Source organism: Pan troglodytes, chromosome 10 (genome assembly GCF_028858775.2).
Source record: "Pan troglodytes isolate AG18354 chromosome 10, NHGRI_mPanTro3-v2.0_pri, whole genome shotgun sequence".
Lineage (NCBI taxonomy): Eukaryota > Metazoa > Chordata > Mammalia > Primates > Hominidae > Pan > Pan troglodytes.
Window position 1 is genome coordinate 108,846,573 of NC_072408.2, and position 26,676 is coordinate 108,873,248.

The 26,676-nt window shown below is 34.4% G+C and overlaps 2 protein-coding genes and 1 long non-coding RNA gene across 30 annotated transcripts in view; 2 read left to right on the top strand and 1 right to left on the bottom strand.

The window, feature by feature from the left end:
* Positions 1-26,676, top strand: part of PARPBP (PARP1 binding protein) — a 268,079-nt gene that overhangs the window by 90,385 nt on the left and 151,018 nt on the right. The window lies entirely within an intron of this gene.
* The window catches only part of WASHC3 (WASH complex subunit 3), a 49,508-nt gene that overhangs the window by 7,039 nt on the left and 15,793 nt on the right, over positions 1-26,676 (bottom strand). For 2 of the 4 annotated variants that reach the window (XM_009426110.3, XM_054663489.2), the window contains exons 3-6: positions 26,077-26,142; positions 24,123-24,230; positions 19,872-19,979; positions 6,011-6,075 (exon numbers count right to left, since the gene is read on the bottom strand). In XM_009426110.3, the coding sequence (XP_009424385.1) occupies positions 6,011-6,075; positions 19,872-19,979; positions 24,123-24,230; positions 26,077-26,142 (347 nt within the window). Of the gene's footprint in view, positions 1-6,010; positions 6,076-19,871; positions 19,983-24,122; positions 24,231-26,076; positions 26,143-26,676 lie in introns of all 4 variants that reach the window. The other 2 variants (XM_001156073.4, XM_054663488.2) reach the window with 1 other exon arrangement.
* On the top strand, positions 1,340-9,852 carry LOC134807594 (uncharacterized). The gene is made up of 2 exons (XR_010148438.1): positions 1,340-1,416; positions 9,210-9,852. It is a non-coding gene; the product is annotated as an uncharacterized LOC134807594 (long non-coding RNA).

A 26,676-nucleotide genomic window follows, 5' to 3' on the forward strand; every position in this document is an offset into this window, starting at 1 on the left:
ATCAATGAAGGTTGTCAACTAGAATCCTTGCTGTCCTCATCTTTTCCCTATTCACTTCCTTGTTTCAGTCACACAGTCTAGGCCTGGCCAATCACAGGAATCTATTCCCTTGGAGAGAGAGAGATGGATTCGAGGAAAGGCACACAATTCAAGCAGGGCTAGTCAGAATGTTTCCTTTTAAATGAACTATGGGTTATGGAGAAGAGGGAACTCTCTCTCTGTTCAACTGGAAAAACAGCAATATTAAAGCCTCGCTGGGGAGCTATGTTCCCAGGCTTCAGAGAGGAAACCCATTAGCACTAGGAGAGACACGGTTTATTACACCAAGGAAGTAAAGGTAGAATGAGGTGGGGAGAGGAGAATGCCAGTCAGCCAGCCCTGATGACACTGAGTCCCTAGATCCTGTCCTTACCTAGATTTTTCAGCTATGAGAGTCCATAACTTCCCTTCTTATATAAGCTAGTTTGAGTTGGTTTCTGCCATCCTAAATATGAAGAGAGTCCTAAAATATCATTATTGTTGGTTTAATTTGTTTTCATTAGAGGAAGATTTATATTTGTGTTTAAAACTAGCTACTTCAAGGACAGAAAAACCAAACATTCTTTGGAAAAACATGTATGATAAAGAATTTAAAAACATTTTTCAGTTTCTAGACACTTAAAGACACTGAATTTAAAGCAGATTAAGTACCAAAAACATTGTCAGTAAAAATATTGCTGAATAGGAGATGATGAGGTAGTTATTATTCAAATCACTGATGGAAACTACATACACATAAAGTTATAAAGTCATATGGTACAGTTGTCAATTAATGGTCTGTCAGAGCTATGCGATGGCAATAGGTGGTCTTAAGAGAGTCAGGCGTGGTGGCTCACACTTGTAATCCCAGCACTTTGGGAGGCCGAGGTGGGTGGATCACCTGAGGTGAGGAGTTCGAGACCAGTCTGGCCAACATGGTGAAACCCTGTCTCTACTAAAAATATAAAAACTAGCCAGGCATGGTGGCATGTGCCTGTAATCCCAGCTACTTGGGAGGCTGAGGCAGGAGAATCGCTTGAACCCGGGAGGCAGAGGTTGCAGTGAGGTGAGATTGCACCACTGCACTCCAGCCTGGGCGACAAGAGCAAAATTCCATCTTAAAAAACAAAAACAAAAACAAAAAACAAGCAAAACACCAAAACACTAAGATTCTTGAACTGAGATTGTATTGACTTAATAAGAACCTCTGGGTAATTAAAAATGTAACAATTTTGATTTTGAATTATAGCAGCTAGTGAGATCAATTTGATCTTTTCTCTTTTGAATTCTCATCAAGACAGGTATATTCTGTTCTTTGTCTTAGTAGGTAGACTCCTGCAACCAGGAAAACAATTTAATGCCTAATATCATGAAGAAAAAGAAAAGCAGCTGTTCTAGGTAGGATGGACTTTTGCTCTTGATCTTGGGATCCTTTATTTCCCAGCAGCAACTCTGTCACTTGCTTGCTAGCCACTCACAGACCACAACTGCTTTTTAACATCTCCTCTTTGATATATCTATTATCTCTCTCATTCTTATGATCAAGTTCTCTAAAAGCAGACCAATTACAATTTTTTGATATGGTTTTTATTTGTCCTATACTTTCTAGCTAGTGTCTGCCAGCTAATGAATGAGGACTGGTAATTACATTAAATGGAGAACCTAGCTCAGCAAAAACTAACAAAATGGAAACAGTAAAAACCCTATTTTTGGATGTCCAGTTGTGCAACTGAGATCTAATCTAACCTCAACCGGCCAAAACTCAACCTTTAATCCACTATGTTGTTGTATAGCAGGAGGTAAAGATCCTCCTGGCAGATAAGGAATGATCTTAGAGGGCAGGAAAATCTGCTGGGCATGCCATGTAAAAAAAGTTTTATTGCTTTCCAGTATCCTTTTGTTTAACAATAATAAATCCCCTCTTGTCTCAGTGATAAGTAGGCTAAGGTGGCTACTTTTATTTCTGGCAACTATAAGAGTGGTCATTCCACCATCTGGGAGGATGGTATAAATGTCTTTTGGATAGATATATCCAGGAGAAATGCCAACTGAGCTGGTTCTGTTCAAAGTCTGCAGAGTAACTTGAACTCAATTATATGCTTTCTTTAGCCAAATCAATAAGCTGCACACTGCACCCTCCCACTAAGGTTAGGAGTATGTTCAATTGAATTTCAATTTCAGAAATCTGTTCTTTACAGGAAAGTTAACAATATAGGTTCTCAGTTTGAGAAAACAATATAATTTAAAAAGATAACTACTCTGTATATGTTAAATATGTCTTTGTTGAGAACATAATAGTATATAGGCAACTACAGGATTATAAACAAGTTATGATCCAAAAGCCTGATAAATCCATTGCCTAGAATTTGCCACATATTCCTCCATTAAAACATTCATAAATCACAACTAATATTTATTAAACATTTACTGCTTATCCAGAGCTGTGCTGAGTGCTTACAACATTGTTTATCTTAGTCTGAACAACTCTGTAAGGGAGTGAACTCTTCTATTTCCCATTTTACTGATGAGAAAACTGATGCACAGAGAGGTTAGGTAATCAAACCAGGGTTACACAACTAGAAAGTGGCAAGTAATACAAGTAAGTAGACCATCTGAATACAAGTAAGTAGACCATCTCTAAAGCCGGCCTTATCCTGAGCCTTAACTATCATGAATTTCATGGCTTGCTGATGGGCAAGTCCAGAAGCTAGTCTGTTTATCCTAGAATTGTAAAAGTAGCAATTACTAGGTAACAATAGTAATGTTAGTTCAGGGACATAAATGTAAGTGTACAGACCAGGATGGGGTGAAACTTTTTTCTTTTTTTCTAAGCAAGAAAATCTAGGCAATGATTGAAAGAATATTTAAGGCGCGATATACCCATTCTATATTTCTGAATGTATTAACCTTTGGCCAAAGACCAATTAAAATTTTCCATTTTCCCCTTAACTCTTTTGAGTATTTTGGTGACAAATATTCTTTCACATATCTTTTTATCTCGGTGGTATTGAAATTAATTTTTAGGAGCTAAACAGGACTAATTCTTGGTTATATATAAATGATTATTTTCAAAAACTTGAATTTTTAAAAACAAACAATCACTTAGAAGAATCAAATCCAATATTTATTTAGTAATTATCAGGCATTTTCTACAGTTTTATAGAATTCCTAAAATTCTGTAATAGCCATTTTTCTAGGAAAATTGCCAGGATCTCTTCTCCCTTATCATGTAAATATTTTTGATTTAAAATTATGTACTCTTAGCTTCCAATTTTATACACATAAGCCAATCAACTATCAATATTTTTCTGATCAGTATTTATTTCTATATTAACCTCAGTTTTGCCCTTTGCTCAGTGCAGATAGAGGTAGGCCATTTCTTCCAACAGTTATATGAGTTTGTCTTACTACCTAAAGCTAATAAAAAATAAAGTGTATGTTTATACTTTAAAAGAAAAAAGAACACAGAACAATCTTTACTGAAAGTTCTTGGCTGAGGCTTAAAATGTACCTAAGATTCTAAATAAAAGTGTACTCTTCCCTTGGATGGCACATTTTCTTCTCTTTCATCATCTCATACTTTTCTCCTGAAGTGAGGCTCCGTAACTTTTATGTAAACATGATTCCACAAGCATCATAATTCCTCTGTTAACATGGTAGTTGACTGCACTTATCACATCTAGCTAAATGCAGTTGAAACTGGGTTGCTAGTAGTGGTGATAGGTTACATTGAGTCACCCCCACTCCAACCAGTGCCCCTGGTGACCAATGGCATGTGCATATGAGGTAATGGGTCAGAATTCAGGCTCTAGGCTGTGGTTGAGGAGCAGCTTTTCGGTAAGACAATGTTAATTGTTACTGGAATTCTACCCTTAAACTTGGCACTACCTCACAACTGAATGTTTCTCAACATTCATAGACAACGAAATACCCTCAAACTGGCCAAGTGAGACACAAGGAAATGTTGAAGGGCCTGGGATCTTCCTCCGTGGTAGTTACCTATGGACTCTATCAGGTGGTGATACCTGATGGAGTCTTAAAGAATAATAGGTTAGCCAGGCCAGTAAGATGAGGGAAGGGAGTTCCACAGAGAGAAAGGAAAACATTTGACGACACCAAAAGGGAATAGGAAAATGTTACATTCAGGGAACTGCAAGTAGTTTGCTATGGCTATATGAAATAGGCATATGTGAAAGAATCACAAGAGAGGAAGCTAGTGAGAGAATCTGAATCTTGATGATAAAAGCATTTCTATGCAATACTAAGATGTTAGACTACACGTTGAAGGCAGTGGAGAGTCACAGGAAGATGTGAAGCAAGAATGAAGTATGAAGAGATCCACTCAGGCTTTAGTGGATGGCTTGAAAGAGAACAGGAAAACCAATCAGTAGCTACTATAGTAATTCAGATTACAAACGATGAGGGCGTGAACTAAACGGCAATGGATATGGAGGCATATGGTGAGATGTGAGAGATATTAAAAATGAGAACATCATAGTGATTGACACTGTAGTGGGTAAGGAAGAAGACAGAATCAAGGATGATTATCAAGTTGCTAGTGCAGGTAGCTGGCTGAAGTAAAGGATTATGAAGTAGGTTTAGGCTGGACAGGGGATGAAATGAAGCCAGTAGCAGGTAAAAGGCTTGGATATCCAGCATATGCTGATGCTTATAGGGTGCTAGTTTTCCATTTATTATATTTTCTCTAGAAAAAGATAATCATTTAAAAGGCAATTTTAGCTCTCTGTTATTATAGGAGGTCTAACTGTGTATTTCCAGAAGCAAAAGGAGGTCACAGTTAATGTTAAATATATTGCAATGAATACCAAAATGGATTGAACCTATATGTCTGATTCACATTAAAATACATATCACAAGCCGTCTGGCTTTAAAAGTCTGTGTCAGGAACAATTTCCACAACAAATGCCAAATATCTCGGAGATGCTTCAGTTCAAGCTGCCAAGCTATGCCATTGTACTTGAACTGTTTGCTACTTGGATGTATGCCAAATGTAGATATATGTTTGAAATTTGTTCTTGTAGACTTTAAAAGAATTCATAAATTTCATATTTTGGCAGATAAAATATGAGAAAAAGACTACTTCATAATGTTTTACCTCCAAAGTGTACATGTTTTCTTGGAGGACTGAGAGCCAAGAAAAATTCCAAAGTATACTGCTAGTACAGTAATGAATGCTTAGAGTGCATAGCTAAATACATTGGGGTGAACTACAGCCCCAAATTGGACAGATTCTTTACAAGTGCCTAGATACTTGCAAAACAGAATTCTTCTGAAGAATGCATTACGATATATTTTATCCAAGATGAACTATACAGCCAGATTTGCTTGGATGAAATAAACTGTTGTCAAATTTCTGAGCCACAATTTTTTTTTTATCATTTCTCAAAAATATTTTATAAAATTCACACAATAAGGGATTAAATACTTTAAGGTTAAAAAAAACTCACATAAATTAGTATCTAGTTTCTTAATAACCATTAACATAGACCCAGAACAGCTTTAGCCTATTTATTTCTCAATCTGGCTTAACCTAGATTATAGCAGACTAAATTTCCTACAAACTAAGATCTTACATGAAATCATCTACCCCCTGGTACATAATAATCACCCCCCCACCAAAAAAGCACAAACCAACAAATAAACAAAAAAAACAATCAAGCCAAGAAAGAGGTAGCACAAAAAGGAAAAAAAAAAAAAGCAAAAAAAAATTGTCATTAAATTCCAGCTCCTTTGGATATCTAGAATAATTACTAATCTATTGAAACTGTTCCTAAAATGTGTAAAGGCTGGTCTTAGTAGAATATGATATTTTTCTGTTTGGTAACATAACAGACACACTATTTACAAAGATGATATCCTCAACCATAAAACACTGTAGGAATAAAAATACAGAGAATTTGAAATATTTTTATTATAACTGACAAATTCAATGTCCTGGCAATAATATCATTATATTAGAAGAATTACTTACTCAAGAAGATCTGGGTCTAGTCCTTCTGATATCATTTTGTTTCTTATTGCCATCACTGGTACACCCTAAGCAAAGGATATAAGATAATTTCATCATTAAAAATGTCTCCTTTATATGTCGACACATACCATCTAAAACAAGACCTTCAGATGCCTCATTATTTAAAAGTTCTTATTCTACTTTAAAATTAGCATGTGCCTAGCACTTGAATAATCTAGTAAAGTACCCATTTTACATTGACCTAACAGAATTAGTCTTATCCAATACCACCTAAGCCCAAATTACATCATTTGAGCTTATTCATTACTAATTCTGCTGTATAGAGAACAGAGATCATATTCTCACTCTTCTTATATCACCAAAAGAAAGAAAACATTACTCAAATGACTAAAATACCAGCGGAAGCCATACAATGAATAGTTAACAATATGAATAGGTATCTTTTCAAAGATTTCAGAGAGTTCCATTCTTAAGTATAACTATATTAATGTTCTTTTAATAAGCAAAGAGTCCAATTCCATTTGAACACTTTAGACACAAAAATCAAATCTAATTCAAGAACCTCCCTGGGACTACATTACACATCTTCCCAACACTGGTACAAACACTAATGACAATTTTAGAAGTGTATACGTTGCAAAAATAGTAAAAACACGTGAATCTCAGAGTTCAGGTTAAGAACATGAAAACACTAAGAAAAGAATATGACAGAAATAAAGACACATTTACTTGGAAAGGAAAGAGACTTGATGTATAACTAAACATTTATTCCAAGTTCACTTGGTAAAGCTCTAAGGGGAGAAGATGTAATCAAATCTCTCTCAACTCCCCTCTCTTCACACCATCCCCAAGGATAAGAAACACTAAACTGATGTGTTCAATTTGAGGGCCTTGATTCTATCTCCTTAAAGGAGGCAGGGTCATGGCATGGGACCCTCCCTCTCACCCCGTGTAGCATAAGAAGGAAAGTACACCCAGATACACTCAGGAAAAAGCCCAATCACCTCTCTATTGCTGTTGCACACGCTTCTTTTATCATTAGCCAGTTGTGATGTTCATTTTTTAACTTTTATTTTTAATTGACAAATAATAATTGCACATGTTTATGTGTATAATGTGCTGTTTTGAAACATGTACACATTGAGGAATAATCAAATTAGGCTATTCAGCATATCTGTCACCTCAAATATTTATTATTTGTGGTAAGAACTTTTAAAATTCTCTCCCATAGCTATTTTGAAATATACATCTTGAAGATGGGATAGGAGTTTGTCTAAAATGAAAAGTACAAATACTTAGAAATATACACAAATCTTTATATAACCTATCATATGTACACTTGTCTCAAACTTTTAAGTATATGCTTGTCCAGATATACTCCTCCCCCTCCAAAATGCTGATTTTGTATTTCCCAGTAAAATCTGAGTTTAAGTCCAGGCATGCATATGTACAAACGTGACAGCTAAATTTATTACAAATTTAATATGAAAAGTCTTCAAAGTTAAGGACACTATATATAACAGAGTATCTTGCATCTCACAGATCTTGCCAAATTAAGTTAAATCATTAAATTTAATCCTCATTTTTTTAATCAGAAAATTTTATGTCAAAAAATTTAATTTTTATTTACTTCAAAAAAACTGTCCAGAAAAGATAGCTATGGAAAGAGTCATAATCACTTATTTTGGCTATGGAGGAGAAAATACCCACATCCCCTTTCACAGCCTGCTAGGTTAAATAAGGTTAGGAATGCAAAGGCTTTCTTTTGAGTTTACAGGTTACTTAGAAGACTCTCATGAGAGGCAGCAAAGGCAATGTGGTCATTTGCAGGCCCATTTATATACTTATCTTGGTAACTGTTGTTTTGTCTTATAAATTAGTAAAATTTAGCTTATTAAGACTCAGGTAAAAATTAATACTTAAATGCATTCTAAATAATACATGAATCAATATAAATAGTACCATCTTTGAATTCTCTTCAAAACCATACCTCTGAAAGCAACATTGTTCCATGAAGATATCTTTGTTTCAGAAAGATATTCTGAAAAGTGCATTATAATAGGTTTGGAAGTCAAAGAAGGTAGAAGATAAGTTTAATGACCAAAAAGAGAAAAACAGAAAAAAGCCCACTTGCTAGGGGCATCCGATGTGAACAGATTCAAGTTTGGAATAAAGAAAGCAAGAAATTAAAACTAACACCACTTTTGAAATATATATCTAAAACTAAGACTTGAATGAAATATATTTAAAAACAAAACATACTTAATAACAAAATTAATTTTAATAATAGAGGAGAAAGCTGATTACTTGAATGACACAGCTGGGAATTTAACTTGATAATTAAATCTCATTCAATTATTTAGGATAACGGGGGGTAAGTTAGGAGTTTGAAACATTCCACAAAAAAATATGAGTGCCAGGAAAAAAGAGAAGAAGAGCAGAGTTAATGTCATAGTTCTTTAAAAAGACCTCTTGGCTTCTACTAACTATGGTTTGATGGTATAAGGTCTTTCTATAAACTCAAGCATGTGATTTATTTATTATACTTTAGCATAATCCACAGGACGTCATTGGAAAGGTTACACAAATAAGTTACAAAGCCAAGAAAAGAGAAGGAAGGAGAATGAGGTTGAAAAAAAAATTTCCTAAAATATAGCAAAGAAAGTGTATGTTGGGTGGAGGTGAGGGGAAGCAATGCGTGGGAAGGGAGGAATGGGGAACAAGGAAGTTGGTAGAATTAGATAAGCCCTCTATTTGAACATCAGCTTCATGGAATTGATTATAAGGGAATTATAAGAATAATAAGAATTATATAATAAGAATAATAAGAATTATATCATAATAAGAATTATAAGAATAATAAGAATAAGTATAAGAATAATAGAAACCTAAACCTGTAAGCTCCAAATTTGAACCTTAGTTTCTGGGGCCTGCTTACAGCAGAACAGCACAGATACACATACAATTTGGCATTTTTAGTCATTTCTGTATATGCATATGGGTAAAGAAAAATATATACAATTGCTAATATCTTAACTGATTCTGAGACTTACTATCACTACCTTAATACAAATCTCATAAAGCTTGATAAAAAAGAATAATTTGGCCTGTGTTCCAAAGAATGCATTCCAAGGGGATTTGCTGTTGTTTCCAGTGATGTTGCTTAGAAAATTCGTTGTTTTGCTATATTCTTCCTTAGAAGTCAAGTAACAGAGTCTGGTTTGTTAAACACCAAAAAGAAGTGTCCAATTTCTGATCGCCAACAGACAAAGCTACTGGTGGTCTAAGAAGGACAAGAAAGACCTCAAAACTGAAGTCTACTGAACTGTGGGATTTTTTTTGGCAAGTGAAAATGACAGTGTGTCCAACATAAGTAATGAAGAAGAGAGAAGGCAGCCATAAGTCTGATGTTCCAAAAAATCACGTCTGTATTTGCGTCACTGGAGAAAGTGTGTAAAGAAGCCACACTAATGAAATTATGATGGCAGCACTAATAGTTAAATACTAGTTTCTTATATCACAAAAAACTGTTTGGAGGTTTATAGTCCTGCCAATATTTACATTTATTTCTTATTGTGTTAAAGAAAGTCAAACTACAAAATCCTTTTATAAACCATGTTGAAATTTTCCTAAAGTTTTAGATTAGAAGGGGGAAAAAAAACTTCATTCTCAATTTAAGAGAGATAAATGACTTTCCTTGTTTAAAAATAACTAAAAATGCTCCTTATATTTTAGAGTTTTTCCTCTTAAGAGTGTGAATTGTAACAATTCAATTATGAAAAATGAAAAACATGAAGTTTTCTTCCCTACCTAAGGCAACAATAAAAAACAGATCTATTGAATACGTTGGTGGAAAAAACTTTTTCTTTGCAGAGCACGGGAACTAGTAGAATTTGAAAAAACGCTACGGGTTGTTAAAAGGCAGCTAGTCCCCCAATCAGGCTCCTTTTACTTAAAATTTAACTTAATAAAATGGACTCAATCATATCTTTGCCTTCTGAATTTCAACACTCCTATTTAAAAACTTTACTGAGGCCGGGCGCAGTGGTTCATGCCTGTAATCCCAGCACTTTGGGAGGCTGAGGTGGGCGGATCACCTGAGGTCGGGAGTTCGAGACCAGCCTGACCAACACGGAGAAACCGTGTCTCTACTAAAAACACAAAATTAGTCAGGCGTGATGGCACATCCCTGTAATCCCAGCTACTCAGGAGGCTGAGGTAGGAGAATCACTTGAACCCGGGAGGCAGAGGTTGCGGTGAGCCAAGATTGCACCATTGCACTTCAGCCTGGGCAACAAGAGTGAAACTCCATCTCAAAAAAAAAAAAAAAAAAATTACTGTATTTTATGAAATAAATTAGTAGGATGTACATTTAGGATGAAATTTTCAGATTAAATATTATATATAATGGATTATTGTTCACTGAACAAATCATAACACAAAAGAAAACAAATGCTCAATGACCTTTTCTCCTCGAAGCTTTCAGTGAAGAAATATCAATTAATTTAAATAAATTTTTTAATCACTGTAAAATGAATACGGCTACCTAAAAAAAATGGAAACTTTATTTCTAATGACCTATACAGATCTAGAAAATATTTGGTAAACAACTAGTTCCTGGAAACAAATTATTCAAAAATGAACATTTTCACAGCAATTAAATGTCACTAAGGATGGCTATAATAAAAAATGTGATATTAGTATTAAAATATTCTCAGCTATATGATTATGACAACAGTGGTATCAGTGAAGAATAAATAGATGAGAATTGAGGGAGGCATATATAGTATTACCAAGTAGGTACTGACATGACAACCATATAACTATTTAGTATCTGCCCACTACATGGCCAGTACTTCCTTCACTCTTCTAGCTTTATCACACACCAGAAAAAGCAAGAAATTTAAAACCTGAACTTAGCAGTATCATTGCTTACTGCCCTCTAACAAACATTTATAACAAGAAAATTTAAAAATATGCAAAAGGGCAAATACATAATAGGCAGATTTAATGTCGTTTCAACATTAAATCTGTACACAGTATGACTGGTTCTAAGCTCCCTAACTTTCAAGGCAACATGGAGGGTTCAAAAGGCAGCTAAAATGATGGAAAAATCCTAATCTGTAAAACTGGCATAATCATTCTTCACACATGATTTCTTTAGAGGCCAGTTCACTGACTTTAGCAGAGAGTAATTTTTGAAATTTCTTGTCAAAAGTATGACAAAAGTTATCTTTCTCTAGGTCCTCTGTATACTGGGGCCATGGCAAAGCATAGGTAATATGGCAGGGGCTTCCGGTTGGTGGCTGTCACAGTTTTCTGCCTAAGGGAAAACTCTATCCAAACCTTGATGCATTTGATATAAGCTAGAAAGTAGAAGGAGGAGGACAAATGTCAGAGGTCATTTGAATCCCATTTATCCCAACTCAAAGTTACTATTCATATAGTCTACTATTTTGCTAAGCTTTGCTTCTTTCTTTTAGTTGTAGTCAGACCTGCCTAACTTACTTAGTTCATGGGAAGAATAAAATATTTTTACTTGAAATTTTCAAAGTTGGCTAAATTATACAATTAATTAAACAGATAAATGTTCATTTGTATCTTTTCTTTATATTCATAAGTGTGGCAAATCAAAGTCATTGGTCATGAAGCTTTTATTTTTCAATAAACAGAATGAGGCTAAAACAACACAAAAGTTATTCCCCCATCCCGCAAACCTTCATGTACTCAAAAAATATTGATCTTGATATTGATTAGTAAACCTTAGGTATTATAAAAGAAATGAAATACATATTAATATTATTATACCTATAGTTAAAAAACAATGAAAAAAGAAATCACATCGTTATTAAGCTAAATCTGTAACAGTGTTTTTCACAGCTATGATTATGTATGAACCAGTAGCTCCTCCTTTTTGACTATACTTTGACTATACTGTTGATCACTGATGAGGAAACTACCTGGAGTTCTCTAAACCATGGAAAGCCACATTGGGGTCATATCCAAAAAATGTTTTAAAGACTTTAATTACTCTTACAATAACTGTATCTTGTTTGTCATCTAAAGAACATGCTACTTCATGCTTGACTGGTTTCACAAGGTCCAAGGTGCATACCTTCTTGATGAACATCTTTAATAATCATTTAGAAGCTCCTCATCCTTAGGTAATGGAAGTCACATTTCCTCAGGCCAACATCCACCACTGGCAATGGATGCATCAGAACCACCAGAACCAAAGAGATTATTCAATTCACATTTTAAGCCAGCCAAAGAAAATAGAGCTTTAAAAAAATCTAAGTGTCTAAGAGACTGTTTTGGCAAATATGGTTTCAAAAAATACAAGTCATTAGCTTCTTAATGTAGAAGTCGGACTTGCCCAATGCACAATTTATTACTGGCAGAGGATTCACCATGATCTGCCAGTAAAAAGGGGAGAATTGTTGGAAAAGTGATCTATGTACACAATTCCAGTTAAGTTATAAAAGCAGTATGTAATTTAGTAAAGGCTTGTGCTGCACTATTATGACAACAAACATTAAATCAAAATCAATTATCTGCCACATTTGGAACACAACAGTATTACTCACTGAAAAATCTTGTATAAAACTTGCTTAAAAAGGAAAAAAAAGTCAGAAAGTGCCAGCAGGTGTTCCAGGAACATTCATTAGTAATGAGATCCAAATTTGGGGATCAATTAATAGATCATAAATCTAAAAGGAACTTCAGATCTCATTTTATGTATGAGGGAACTGAAGTCTTGAGAGGTGACATGACTTGATGTGATGGCAAAGCTAAGAAACTATACCATGTTGTATTCCAGAAGTACTGGGAAAAGATCTGGGTGTATTCCTAGGCAATGAAATTTTCTCCCAGAGAAAGAACAACTTTTCTTTCATTGTTTTAATCTAATCATTGTTTTATCTCTCAGAGGGTAGTAATCCAGCAGTGACAGAAAAAGGCATGGAGACCAAAAAACAAGGTATTACTTATTACTCTGTCAACTGGTACTTGTGATTAGTGAAGGACTGTGTTGGTTTTTGTACAAAGGAGTTTATATTGATTAAATAGTTTTCATTATCTAGACTGTAAAATAGATTTACAGGTACGTGGCAAGTGAAGCAAGGCACATATAAAAGCAAGGCATTCCAGGCGACAGTTAGTACCCAGGAAGAGGGAGTTTTCATGGCAGTTTAGAGAGGAAGCCAAAGGGGTCTGTAGTTCATCCTGATATCCAGGAAGTCTTAAAATCAGGAAAAATCTGTTTTTGTAACCCGCAAGACTTTCATTCATATCTGAAGTGAATGATCACATCAGAAGTCTGCAAATTAAAGCTTTCTATGCTACAGAAGAAGCTGAAAGGTCTTGAAAAACACAATTCTATCATATTACAGAAGACAAAAATCGTTCTAAACAATAATTAAAATAGTAGGAGAAATGGTTAAAAGATTGTTGAGGAGCTATGTATCAAGATGATACTGAGTGAAAGTATATTACACTTTGGAAAAAGAAACTCAGTATAATTGTAATAGAGGTATTAAGACTCTTCTTATGGGGCAGTAACTAATATTTTTAAATGACAAGAATATAAAGGCAACTGAAAAGAGACAAATCCTATTATTTCCCTTTCACAAGGTGAAAGACCTTGTGGCACTGTTAATTCCCTTTTGAATGCATAGAGATGGTTATTCTTAGGATCTTAGTATTAGATATTGTTGGTATAAAGGATTAGATATTGTTGGTATAAATACAGTTTTTTTTTTTTCCAGAAAGTTTTTTTTTTTTTGAGACTATGTCATCTTCCTTTGTGTTAATATAAACAATTCCCTAAAAGCTGACATGTAGGCTTCTAAAACTGTTTCTATAAGCTGTAGTCATATGTACAATGGATGGTAAACTACTCAAGGTCATACTAATGGACAAATTAGAACTCATTTAAAGAATTATGTTGTTATCGGTCTTTCTCTGCATTAAGAACTAAAACTGAATTTTGAGTGGTGGGTAAGCAAATGTTAGTCACCCCTAAAGTTGAGAAAAATTAGGTATTTTAATACATATCTAAAATCTTGTTGGGAAAGTGAAACACTTTTCAGTATGATAAGGTAGTCTGTAATGAAGTCACCCTCTAGAATTAGCTGGGGTTAGGCTCCTCCTTATAGCCAGTGGTCAAATTTGCTTTTTTATCTATATCCCCCTGAACCCTGTTTGTTCTCAGTTATACTCAAAGAATTGAACCACATTTTCAGAGTGAACAACTGATTAGAAGACAAACACAGAAAATAGGAAGGCATATCACCATCCTGAGGTATAGAGATATAAAGCTATCTGTATTCTTTCCATGTCAATGACAGAAAATGAATGGTTCAATGGTACAAATTATAATAGGTCTCTCGTGATTGTTCTTCACTCCACTTCTCTGAGGCATTTTCTAAAGCAAAGTGGTACTGTTATCTGCTCTTCCAGTTAAAAGTTATAATTTGGTAATGGAATGGATATAGGAAACACAACTAGCTATGCAGATACTGCTGAAGAATAATATTTTAGGTGATAACTTATGACATTAGAATGACTGTACTCTTGGAAAAGTGCTAAGTGGTTTGGAAGAACCAAAAGATTATGTTGACATAATACCCACAGGTATGTTCAAGAAGCTTTACACTGAAATCAAAAGATTAAAACATCCTCAGTTAAAATTTTAAGACTAGACCTATGAATAACAATAATATAATAGGGAAAAAACAGTGGAATAACTGCCAGGAAATTATTAGGAGGAAAATGTAAACAGCAAACAAATCCAATAGCCTAAAAAAAAGTGTGTGTGTGTGTGTGTGTGTGAGTATGTAAATACCGCAAATCTGAAATTTCAAAATAAGTAAATCTTGGGGACTGCTAACACTTAATGGGAAGAAACTTGTGTATGAGAACTGGCATTTCAAAGAAATGTCTTACAATGTTTCCCAGCAGAAAGAGGACAATAACCGTAAATCAAAATATATACACATATATGGAAATTCTTGAACATGAGATAAAGAAACCCCTAAGTGAGGCTAAAAGAAGGCAGAAATTTTATCAGATGGGGCATACTTTTTAGCTACCTAGCCGGATGGAAGATTTAGATAAGGCTTTCTTAAAACACTGTAAACAAGCAGAAAGATACAGACATGATGGGGGATATTATCCATCTACAGGTACTAGCAGCTTAATTTTGCCTATATTAGAATACCTGATAAATTCCTAAGTTGCCCCACTGAAAATTTAATTCCTCAATAAAGGGAGCAATGAGGCAAACATGCAACTATTTGCGCCTAAGTTTGAACACAAAGGCCAAAATAAATGATAATGAAGAAGGGACAGGAATTCTGGTAGTGATTATGCCAAGGAAAGAAAATTCCTGGGCATTGTCAAATGTGTAGCCTACATCTGTTGTTGGAAATTTTGACAGTCACTCATGATACGCTTAGAAAACAGAAGAAGAAGGAGTGAATTTATAGATGGTTCAATAATCATAATCCAAAAAATAATGATTGGCAGATTCATGTCAACCTTGAGGAAGACCTCTGCTGGGTCTATTCTTGTTTTAGTCCTGAAAAATATTTTAAATTGATAACTTGAAGAAATGAGAGCATATTTATACATATCCAGGTAGCACAAAGTGAGGAATGAGAGATCATATGCAGGATTACATATAGAGTCCATTAACAAATATTGATTGAGCACCTTTATGGGTAAGGTGTTAAAATGAATACACGGATTAATCAAGATACCATTCTCCCTCTCATGGTTCCATTTTCAACTGGAGATACAAAAATATGTACAGATAATCATAAAACAGAGTATTAAGTGACAAACTCCAGGAAGAATACCGGTAAAGTCATTGGATAGGTCAACAAAAGGAGCTATTACTTCTAGCTTTACGTGTGTTGGTGGGTTTAGAATCTGGAATGATTTAGTGGACGCAATCGTAGGAGCATGTTAGATAATAGAATTTGGACACGCAATAATAAAGAGAAAGAGAATCTAGATTCAGAGAAGGAAAAGCATGGAGCTTATATAGGGAATGGTTTGTGGTTTTGTCTGACTAAAGAATGGAGTTCAGGGCTGGGTGTGGTGGCTCACGCCTGTAATCCCAGCACTTTGGGAGGCTGAGGCAGGTGGATCACCTGAGGTCAGGAGTTCAACACCAGCCTGGCCAACAGGGCGAAACCCCGTCTCTACTAAAAGTACACAAATTAGCTGGGTGTGGTGGCAGGCACCACCTTAATCCCAGCTACTCAGGAGGCTGAGGCAGGAGAATCGCTTGAATCTGGGAGGCAGAGGTTGCAGTGAGCCGTGATCGTGCCCCTTTGCTCCAGCCTGGGTGACAAGAGAGAGACTCCGTCTCAAAAAAAAAAAAAAAAAAAATCCAATTCAGGACAGGGAGCAATAGGAAATAAAAGTTGGGTAATAAGGTTCTGGGATGCAGGTTGGCACAATAAACTAAAAACAATAAAATTAAATTTAACTTGGATGAACTTCTAGTTTTAGGATGGCAGTTGGATGTAGCTCCCCCCTTTCTTCTTGAAAATCACCCCTAAACAATTCGAAACAGAATATGACCTCCAACTTTAATGACTAAGAGGCATATATGAACCAATTACATAAAAATTAAGAGCAGATAGAAGAATGACTGATGACTTAGCAGAGCAAAAAAAGGTCAAGTCCATGTGCCTGAAGGAGGAGATGCCAGGAAGAAGCAGCCCTTCCAGAATGCTGAAAATGCTTAGGAAATAGATATACCCTCACCAAAGGCAGAAAGGAGACAAAGGGCTAACAACAGAAAAATTTGTCTTAAATCAGAAACAGTCTGAGGCAGAAGAAATTGAACCCCTAATCATACTCAGTGACATCAAGCAAAAAGGATGGGCTAGAGTTAAGTGCTAAGTACTGCTAGAAAAAAGTTAAGGCTTTTTAAAAATAAAACAATTATTTATTTTCTTAAATGCTTTTAAATTTAAAAAATGTAAATGATATTAAGATATAGTTTAAAATATTTTTAAGCAAGTCTTAATCAGGAGTTTTTTCCAAAATACATATGCTGTATGTACCAAGTACCAACTCTAGAGATTCTAATTTTGTAGGGTAGGGCCCAGGAACTTATATTTTGGAAGTTTCTCAAACCACTGAGTTAGTGTGAAAAAGGAGTCCATCACCTAAACCTATCAAAAGGTGAAATAGTATAGACAAATTATAAGCATTTTCATTCACAGGACTATGTACAAGGTATTATTGCAGGAATGAGGAATACTGTAGTACACAAAAAAATCCCCTGTGCTTGTGGAGTTTATAACTTTGTAGGGAAGAGAGAGAGTAAATACATAAAATATGTAGAATGCTGGAAGTTGATAAGAAGAAAAATACAGGAGAGAAAGGGAATTGGGTAGGAGGACACTGCAATTTAAAATAGGGTGGCCAAGGAAGGCTGTACTTAGAAGGTAATATTTTTGAATACAGACTTGAAGGAAGTGAGGGAGCAAACCATGAAGACATCTGGGGAAAAGTGTTTCAGGCAGACAGAACAGCTGAAGCAAAGGCCCTGAGACAGGGGCTGGCAATGTATTTATTCAAGGGACATAAAGGAGGCCAGTAGAGCTGGAGAAGAGTGAGTGAGGATATGAGATCATAAAGGTAACAGGGGAGCTAAACTGTATAGGATTTCTTGGGCCTGTGAAGGATCTTGGCTCTTATTCCTAGTGAGGTGATAAGACATATGAATAAAAAGTAAATATTTAAAGGGTCATTTATTTTATTCGTTTTTTTTTTTTTTTTTTTTGAGACAGAGTTTCACTCTTGTTGCCCAGGCTGGAGTACAATGCGTGATCTCGGCTCATTGCAACCTCCGCCTCCTGGGTTCAAGCGATTCTCCTGCCTCAGCCTCCCGAGTAGCTGGGATTACAGGCATGTGCTACCATGACCAGCTAATTTTGTATTTTTAGTAGAGACAAGGTTTCTCCATGTTGGTCAGGTTGGTCTCAAACTCCCGACCTCAGGTGATCCGCCCGCCTCGGCCTCCCAAAGTGCTGGGATTACAGGAGTGAGCCACCATGCCCGGCCTGGGTCATTTATTTTATATGTATATTTATGACTGAAAAGCAATCGAACTTGTTCACGTAATTAATAACAAAAATAAAAATTGCAAGTGGTATCTGGAAACCTTAGTTGGCTAAATAAATCTAGATAATACCTAATACAGTAGCTTAGCTTAAAGTAAGTGTTTGATAAATATTTGTGAAATAAACAGATGGTGGATTTAAAAAGAAAAAGATTTTTTGAAGTTCTTATAAAATTGAAGACAATTATCAAGAATTTAACAGTTATCCTAAGATGCAGCCTTCATAAAGATTTCAGGGCATTTTTACAGAGTATCACCTAGTAGATTTTCCTGTTTGTTATTTTATATAGGTTTGGCAAGAAGAGGCTAACATAAAAAATCTTTCTGAGTCATTTAGAAGCATCTCCCTTTTGTTTAAAAGAGTGAAACAGTTTTTGTTGTTGTTGTTGTTGTTTTTTAACAAGTCTATCTTTTAAGCTTAGGCTTTCCTGGGTTCTAGCTTTAAAAACGTGTTCATCATGATTCATACTTAAACTGGCTTTGTTTTATTCTTGTTAATTAAAAAAACTTCATCTATTTTCATCCCAAAGTCTGGTTTATTTTTTTCTTAATTGATCGCCAATATCCTGAGCTCTAGGCTTCAGAAAAAAAGAACTGTGGAAGTGAAAAATCCACTTCTGATAGCTAGGAAAAGTGCAGCTTCCAAATGAGCCAATCTACTCTTTCTGGTTGTCAGAATTTGCTTTTAAATTACTAGGTGATAAACTATCCCATGGACAGCAAAACAAAACTGTCCTTTAGTATTAGTATTGTGCTTCTTTTGCTTGATAATATAATTTTACAAAAGCATTATTATTATTATTATTATTTTTTGAGACAGGGTCTTGCTCTGTCACCTACGCTGAAGTACAGTGGCACAATCAGTGAGGTGAGCCACTGCACCCTTGAACTCTTGGGCTCAAGCAATCCTCCCACCTCAGCCTCTTGAGTAGCTGGCACTACCAGGTGCACGCCATCATATGGAGTTAGTTTTTTTTTTTTTTTTTTTTTTTAATGTAGAAGTAGGTGGTCTTGCTTTGTTGCCCAGGCTGGTCTCAAACTCCTGTCTTCAAGTCATCCTCCCACCTCAGCCTCCCAAAGTGCTAGGATTAGAGGTGTGTGTCACTGCGCCAGGCTTTAACTGTTTGATTAACAGAAAAATGATGGACAACTACCTCCTTCAACTACTGAAATACTTTCTAAAGGAATAAAAAAATGTTAGCTTCTGCTATCACAGACAACTGCAGATATTTTTGGTACCACAGCATGTTATGATTTCTTAGGAAAAATATGAATTCTGAAGTCATATAATATTAAAAGCATTACACATGGCCAAGAGATCATTGATAAACATAAAAATTTTTTTAAAAATATTACTTGTGCTAATAATATGGGGATTAAGCTAGAGTCTAGAGTCAACTGATTTACCAAATGAATAGTCTACTTTCATTACTTTCTGTATCTAAGATTTGCATTGATAACTTTGTGTAATGCAAAAAAATGTACATAAATCTATATTAAACTATGTTAATTTAAAGTGTGGGATCAATTCTAAAGATTTGACTTCCTTTTTTTTTTTTAATCAGAGAATTAAAATAGAAAGGAAGTAAGAGAATAGAAAACTTAGTTACTTGGTTTAGCAGTTTTCTCAGATTGAAAAAAATAACAGTAAAACCTCCAGGGTTAAGAATTTCAAGTGAGGCTGCTACACAAAGAAGACAGACCAAATTAGCTTACCACTTGAACCATTTTGAGATATCTGGCATATCTTGGATCCTTGGCTACAGTTAAGATATTTTCTGCTGATACTTCACTTTCCTGTAGTCCAGAGTCTTGTGTACTGTTCTGCTGTAGAGAGTATTTGGTGTAAATCTTTAGACAATTTACAAAAGGGGTCTATCATGTTACTTAAAAGGAATGTTTCTTTCCATAATTCTAAGGCAGTAAATTGCAGAAAAAAATCATCTCCCCCAATTTAAATACCAATAATTTAATTATGAGATATGTTTCCAAATATCTACAAATATTTAAATATCATTTCAGAGAAGGTTACATTTCAACACTATATTGGTTCCTTAAAATGCAAGTATATTCATGCATTAAAATAAAAATTCTGCTTTACTTGTCCCCAGAGTGCTGATACAAAGCATGAATTATATATAGGTGGTGATACTATTTTAACAAAACTTTTAAGAAAGCTAATAAAACTATCAACTGTTTACAAATTAATAATAAATTTATTGAGATAATGATGAATTGATTTCCTAGGTATCTAGAATCTACCTAATTGAGCCCTTTATTTATTAAATCATTTTATTCTAAGTGGACATGGCTCTTCTAACTTTTAGAAAGCAATTTTTGGAGAAGTTGTAAAAGAGAAGCCAGTTTGTTAGACAAAATTATCTGGTTTTATACATTTCAGATACTGATGGAACTATTAATGGTAACATTGTCTACAGAGTGATTTAAAGTCATAATGTCATACTAAATATGACTTACAATAAAGAATACTGGGGAATGGTCTTTTTAGATAAAAATGCTATTGTTATACAGGCAGTCTTCACTTTGCATGGTACCATGTTACTGAAACTTGTGCATATGAGAACCATATCCTTGCTTAAATGCAAAACTAGATAGAACTGCCTGTATACAGTACTTGATTTTTCTATCAAACCAAACATTTAGAAAAAGCTTACTTTGGTGAATCTCTCTCATTATCTGTATATAAGCATTAAAAGAATTTCCTTAGAAGAAATCAATTTTATGTCTATTGTTCATTCTGAAATGTAGATAAATCAATATCTTTATATCTTCATAGTCTTTAGACTATGAATGTGAATTACATATTGAAGTTTTTCCTCAGATAATTCAAATATAAATTAAATCTGTCAAAAACTACAAAGCAAATAAACATCCAAAAATCCTTTAGGTTTCTTCTGTTACATGATATTGCTAAGTTTTACCAAAGTGAGTATATATATATACATATATATATACACACACACACACACATATTCATCTATAATACAAATACAAAAATTCCAAAACACTGTTAATTAAATAAAAAATTAAAACAATAACCAAGTATGTTTTTTAACAATTTATGGAAATTAAACTCATATAATAGCAAAATGGTGCAAATGAACTACATCCTGGCCAGATATCAATTCTCAGTCATTAACTTTTGCCTAATAACCAAGACCTCAACAAGGTTTAATTATGAAATGTATTACACCTTTGCTATTTGAATGACCCATTAAATCCTCTATCATATCTCTCAACTGTCCTTCATTTATTCTCAAATCAATCTCACTCTGCACAATTGGTATTCTATTGTGAATAATGATGAAATCTGAACCATGAAATTAAAGTTGCAGAAAAATCAGTACACAAACCTTGGGTCTTTGACTCATGTATAGATTAGAGAGAGTGATAAACAGATGATTTTTTTTAAAAGTGCATTATTCTCCTTTGTCTGATAAGTGAGTTGACTATAATGTCAATGAAAACTCTGGATTAAGCAATACTTAAGCCCACTTCAAAATATTTTGTATAAAATATACCAATTAATAACAATGAATAAATGAGAAGTTGATGTGAATATTAAGAACATGCTGAGCAGTTATTTTATTAAGCTAATCAACACACAATTTTATCACAGTATTTCAAACTTTGGAAGCCAACAGAACTTCATAAACCCTCTAAATAAATACATATACAATTTTTAAATAAAATTGCCAGAAATATACCAGGTTATTCTGAATTTGCAAAGCAAATTAAGAAATTCAGCTGTGATTACTGGTAATCAATTTTTGGGACATTAAATATGTGAGGACCAACACAACTGCATAAGAATTTTAAAGGGCATATTATAGATGGCATTCATAATAGCACCTGGAAAAATTAATAATCAAAGTTAGACAGGTATACTTAAAAATCTTACAGAAATATATGACAGCTCTATCTACCACATGATAACTACTAGGTAGTGTGGAAATATTTTCTTAATATTCTTTATAGATGCTTTATTTTAGAAAGAGGATAGTCATATTTAATTGAGAGAATGTAAAGTTAAACTCCTCTACAACATCTGGATATCCTCTTGCACATTTTATATATTTGAGTGGCCATAATGAAATTTGCTATATTAAATAAATGGATGTTAAATTTTATAATATCTAATTAAGTAAATGATCATCTAATTTATTACCCAAATATATACTATATTCTAAATATATGGCTCTTTCTACAGGGCCTCATACCACGCATCCTCAATATGTTTAAATAAATTGAATACAAGTACTGAAAACAGTGTAGTGTAGTGTAGTATAGTGTAGTGAAGCAGGTAAGTGCTAGGGCTCTTGGCACCAGACTGTCTGGGTTAAAATTCTAGCTCTTACGTTACTTTTCGACCTTCAGCAAGTTACTTAACCTCTATATACCTCATTTGACCCATCTATAAACTAAGATTGATAATATGGTGCTTATATTATAGGGCTGTTGTAAAGATTAAATTAGTTTATGAAAGGCACTTAGAAACGTGCATGCCTTGGTACACAGAAAGCACTCTTGAAGTGTTAGCTGTTATCATCACTGTCAACATCATCGTGATCTAAAAAATATCCTGTGAAAAGTGCCTCCAGGTACAAAGGCAGAATTCCATTTATAAGTCTATTTGTTTTATTTGTTTATTATTATTACTTTGGTAGGCCACCATTTTGATGATTACTTTGTTTTAGATTTTAATACCTCGCTGAGATACACTAGAGATTGTTCTCAAACAACAAAGAATTTTTATTTTTTGAAATAAAAAGTAATAGAAAATTTAAATTCATACAGAAGCATAAGTAAATGTTAAGATCTAAGAGCCAAATGAAAAGTATAGCTTTTACTGGGATGCTGATTCAAACGAATCAACTTCAAAAACACACTTTTTAGACAACTGGTATTTCTAAGATCAGTAGCTCTCAAATTTTAAGAGCCTACAGATCACCTAGGGGTCTTGTTAAAATGTAGATTCTCATCAGCAGTTTTGGGGTGGAGCCTGAGATGCTTCATTCTAACAAGCTGCCAGGTGATGCCCATGTGGTTGGTCCATGGCGTGTACTTGAGTAACAAGGGGTTAGACAATACCAGAGAATGTTTTATTTATTTATTTATTTTTTATTTTTGAGGCAGGGACTTGCGCTGTCACCTAGGCTGGAGTGCAGTAGTGTAATCTCGGTTCACTGCAACCTCTGCCTTGTGGGCTCAAGTGATCCTCCCACCTCAGCCTCCCGAGTAGTGAGACCACAGGTGCGTGCCACCACATCTGGCTAATTTTTGTATTTTTAGTGGAGATAGGGTTTTACCATGTTGCCCAGGCTGATCTCGAACTCCTGAGCTCAAGCAATCCACCTGCCTCAGCCTCCCAAAGTGTTGGGATTACAGGCCTGAGTGACTGCACCTGGCCAATTATTGTTAATTACACTGTATATGATAAAGGCATTTATATAAGCAAATGTTACAAAAGAAAATGTCAAAACTTTTCAGAGATGCTCAAAAATTTATGCAGGGTGAGATGACAAGATGTCTGGAATTAATTTCAGCAAGTGACCAAAAAAATAGATGAAGCAATTGTGAAAACTGGTGAATCCAGGTCTATTTTTGTGTATGTTTAAAAATTTTACAATAAAATATTTTAAAAGTACATTTTTTCTAAGAACTTAGAAAAATTTCTAATTATTTTGAAGAAAATAATTATTTGAAGCTTTTTCCTAGTCCTATATAGACTGATTTTCTTTTTTATAGGCAAAGAAAGTATTAACTTCAGGAAGCCCTTCAAAATAACACAGCTAATTTGTTTTTCCCAAACTTCATTTTCTATGTTAAGGTTTTAAAATTTTACTATTAGAAGTTTTACATGTTTATTTTTCTTCCTTCCAACCTGCTGCTTAACACTATCAGTTTCAACTAAGAACATCTGCTCGTTTCTTAGAACTCACTTACCTGTGGTTGCTCTGAAGTGGCTTCAGGATGTGCTCCATTTGTGACACTGGTGACATTTAAAGGAGATACTTCAACTGTGACGTCATCTAGGCCTGGGATAGATGACAACTGAGAAAAGAAAATTAGTATTGGAATATGAAGATAGTACTTGCATAAATAAACACTATTTTTAATAGCTGTCTTAAGTTTTAAGGCTATACAAATAGGTTCACAATATCTTGTCTTTAATTTTCCATGTCATAAACTAAAAGTGAAAGACGGTCACAAATTCTTTTGAAGAACTTCTCAAAAATCTAATTTAGTTTACATAACCATTATTTTCAAAATATAGACAATCCTAGTGTAAGGACTGAGAGCCTGGTCTTTGAAGTCAGACTGTCAGGTTTAACTTTTAGCTCTACCACTCACAAGCTGTGTGATCTTGTGTAAAACTCCCTGTGTCTCAATTATCTCACCTGTAAAGTGGAGATAAGAACATGTACCTAGAAAAGTTGTTGTAAAAATATTTCTATTGATAATACTTCGGAAAAAAAGGGCTTTGTGCAAATTTTGAGTTTCAATTATCTAGGATATGACAAAACTTGTCTTTACACTTTAATGTGTGACACAGCTCATTCTTTTTTCTTTCTTTGAACATTCACCACTGAATGTTATTAAAATACGTTTCTTGTATGCAAAAAAATGGGCATATTGTTGGTATTTCAACCTGAAATGGTTTAGCTTTCACTATGAAATAGTTAAGCATTTCAGGTTAGATCTGCGAGACCCATACAAACCTACTTTTCTGAGTTCATCCTGATATCAATGACACGCATTTGTCGATGTTTGGCTAACTTTGGGGATGACTCTATGGCCATGGAAATAACTAAGGTTAACTTGTCCATATGGTCATTTAATGTGCGACCTTGGACTCTAACTCCCTAAGAATTCCTTAAACATTAAAATAAGACACATATTCACATTAAAATAAGACATATATTCATAATAAAGAATAATAATTTAAAAAAAAAACCAATAGTAATAAGATCTCAAGCAGCAATACTCATTGAGAACTGTTGACTGATAACCATAGTTAGCACAGTGGCTATGGCCCAAATAGTTTCAAGTGGGTATGGCTGCTAGAGGAATATCTTGAACATGTTCAAGACCGGGTTTCCAAACTAGAGAAATGTTCTAAGAGAAACACAGTTGCTGAAGTCCATAAAGAGACGTAGAAAGTACAAACTAGACATTCTGGTCATATTAAAAAGGGATATCATTTTTTTCTTCCTCATAAATATTTACAGAATATTTCTTAGTCTTATTTTGGTAAATGGACAAAGAAAATATTAACTTCAGGAAAGTTAGTCATGAAAATACACTAGTGTCTCCATAACTTTATAAACAGAAAAAACACATGTAAAAAAATATTAAAAATGAAACCAAACTAAAGACATCACTGTTATCAAAATCTTTAAGCTTGCAATCTAAAACAGTCTTCTATTTTTCTTAGTTATTATTTGCAATTTCTGACATCAAAACTGGTATTCCTCATTAGCATTTAAGGTATCTGCAAATAGAAACAGCTGATATTGTCTCTAAAATTTGCTCTGAGACATCTAAAGATTTATGTTATTATTGTATTATCAAATAATAACTAGTAAAATAAATCTGGAATTTTCTATCAAATGAAGTGAACTAGATAACAGCTCAGCTTGTTAACATGTTACTCGCATTATGCGTTTGCCTAGCACAATGAAAGAAATCGCAAACCATGTGTACATTTGAATTAATGGTTCATAATGAACACCATTTTCTTTGCAACTGCAGTAAAATTAAAAACACAACCAGTATCACTTCACAGATACAGAAGTTAAATGGAATCACTCCCAAATGCAATGAAAATTAAGTATGATTAAGAAAGCTGGTATATGCACAGCAAACTTTATACTACAAATTATTGAGAAATACCAACCTTTGCATCTAAAATATTGAGAGTTGTTTCAATTTGTTGGATACGAAGTGAAAGGTCTGCCAGTTTCTGTAAAAGAAAAATTAGAGACATAAAAGTAAAGACTTTAATTAAAATAAACTGTTAACAATAACTAAGGGCAGATATGAAAATATTAAAAACCATTAAATATTTGTCATATTCTAATACAGTACTGTCTTATTTACATGAGTAGGAATGAGAACTCTTCTATTACCTGTATTATAATGCTTCTCAGTTTCTTTTTTTTTTTTGGGACGGAGTCTTGCTCTGTCGCCAGGCTGGAGCGCAGTGGTGCGATCTCGGCTCCCTGCAACCCCTGCCCCCTGGGTTCAAGTGATTCTCCTGCCTCAGCCTCCCAAGTGCTGGGACTACAGGCACGTGCCACCACGCCCAGCTAATTTTTGTATTTTTAGTAGAGATAGTGTTTCACCATGTTGGTCAGGATGGTCTTGATCTCTTGACCTCGTGATCTGCCTGCCTTGGCCTCCCAAAGTGCTGTGATTACAGGTGTGAGCCACCGCACCCAGTCGCTTCTCAGTTATTTTATAAAATTATATTCACTTATAACAAAGTTGACATTTT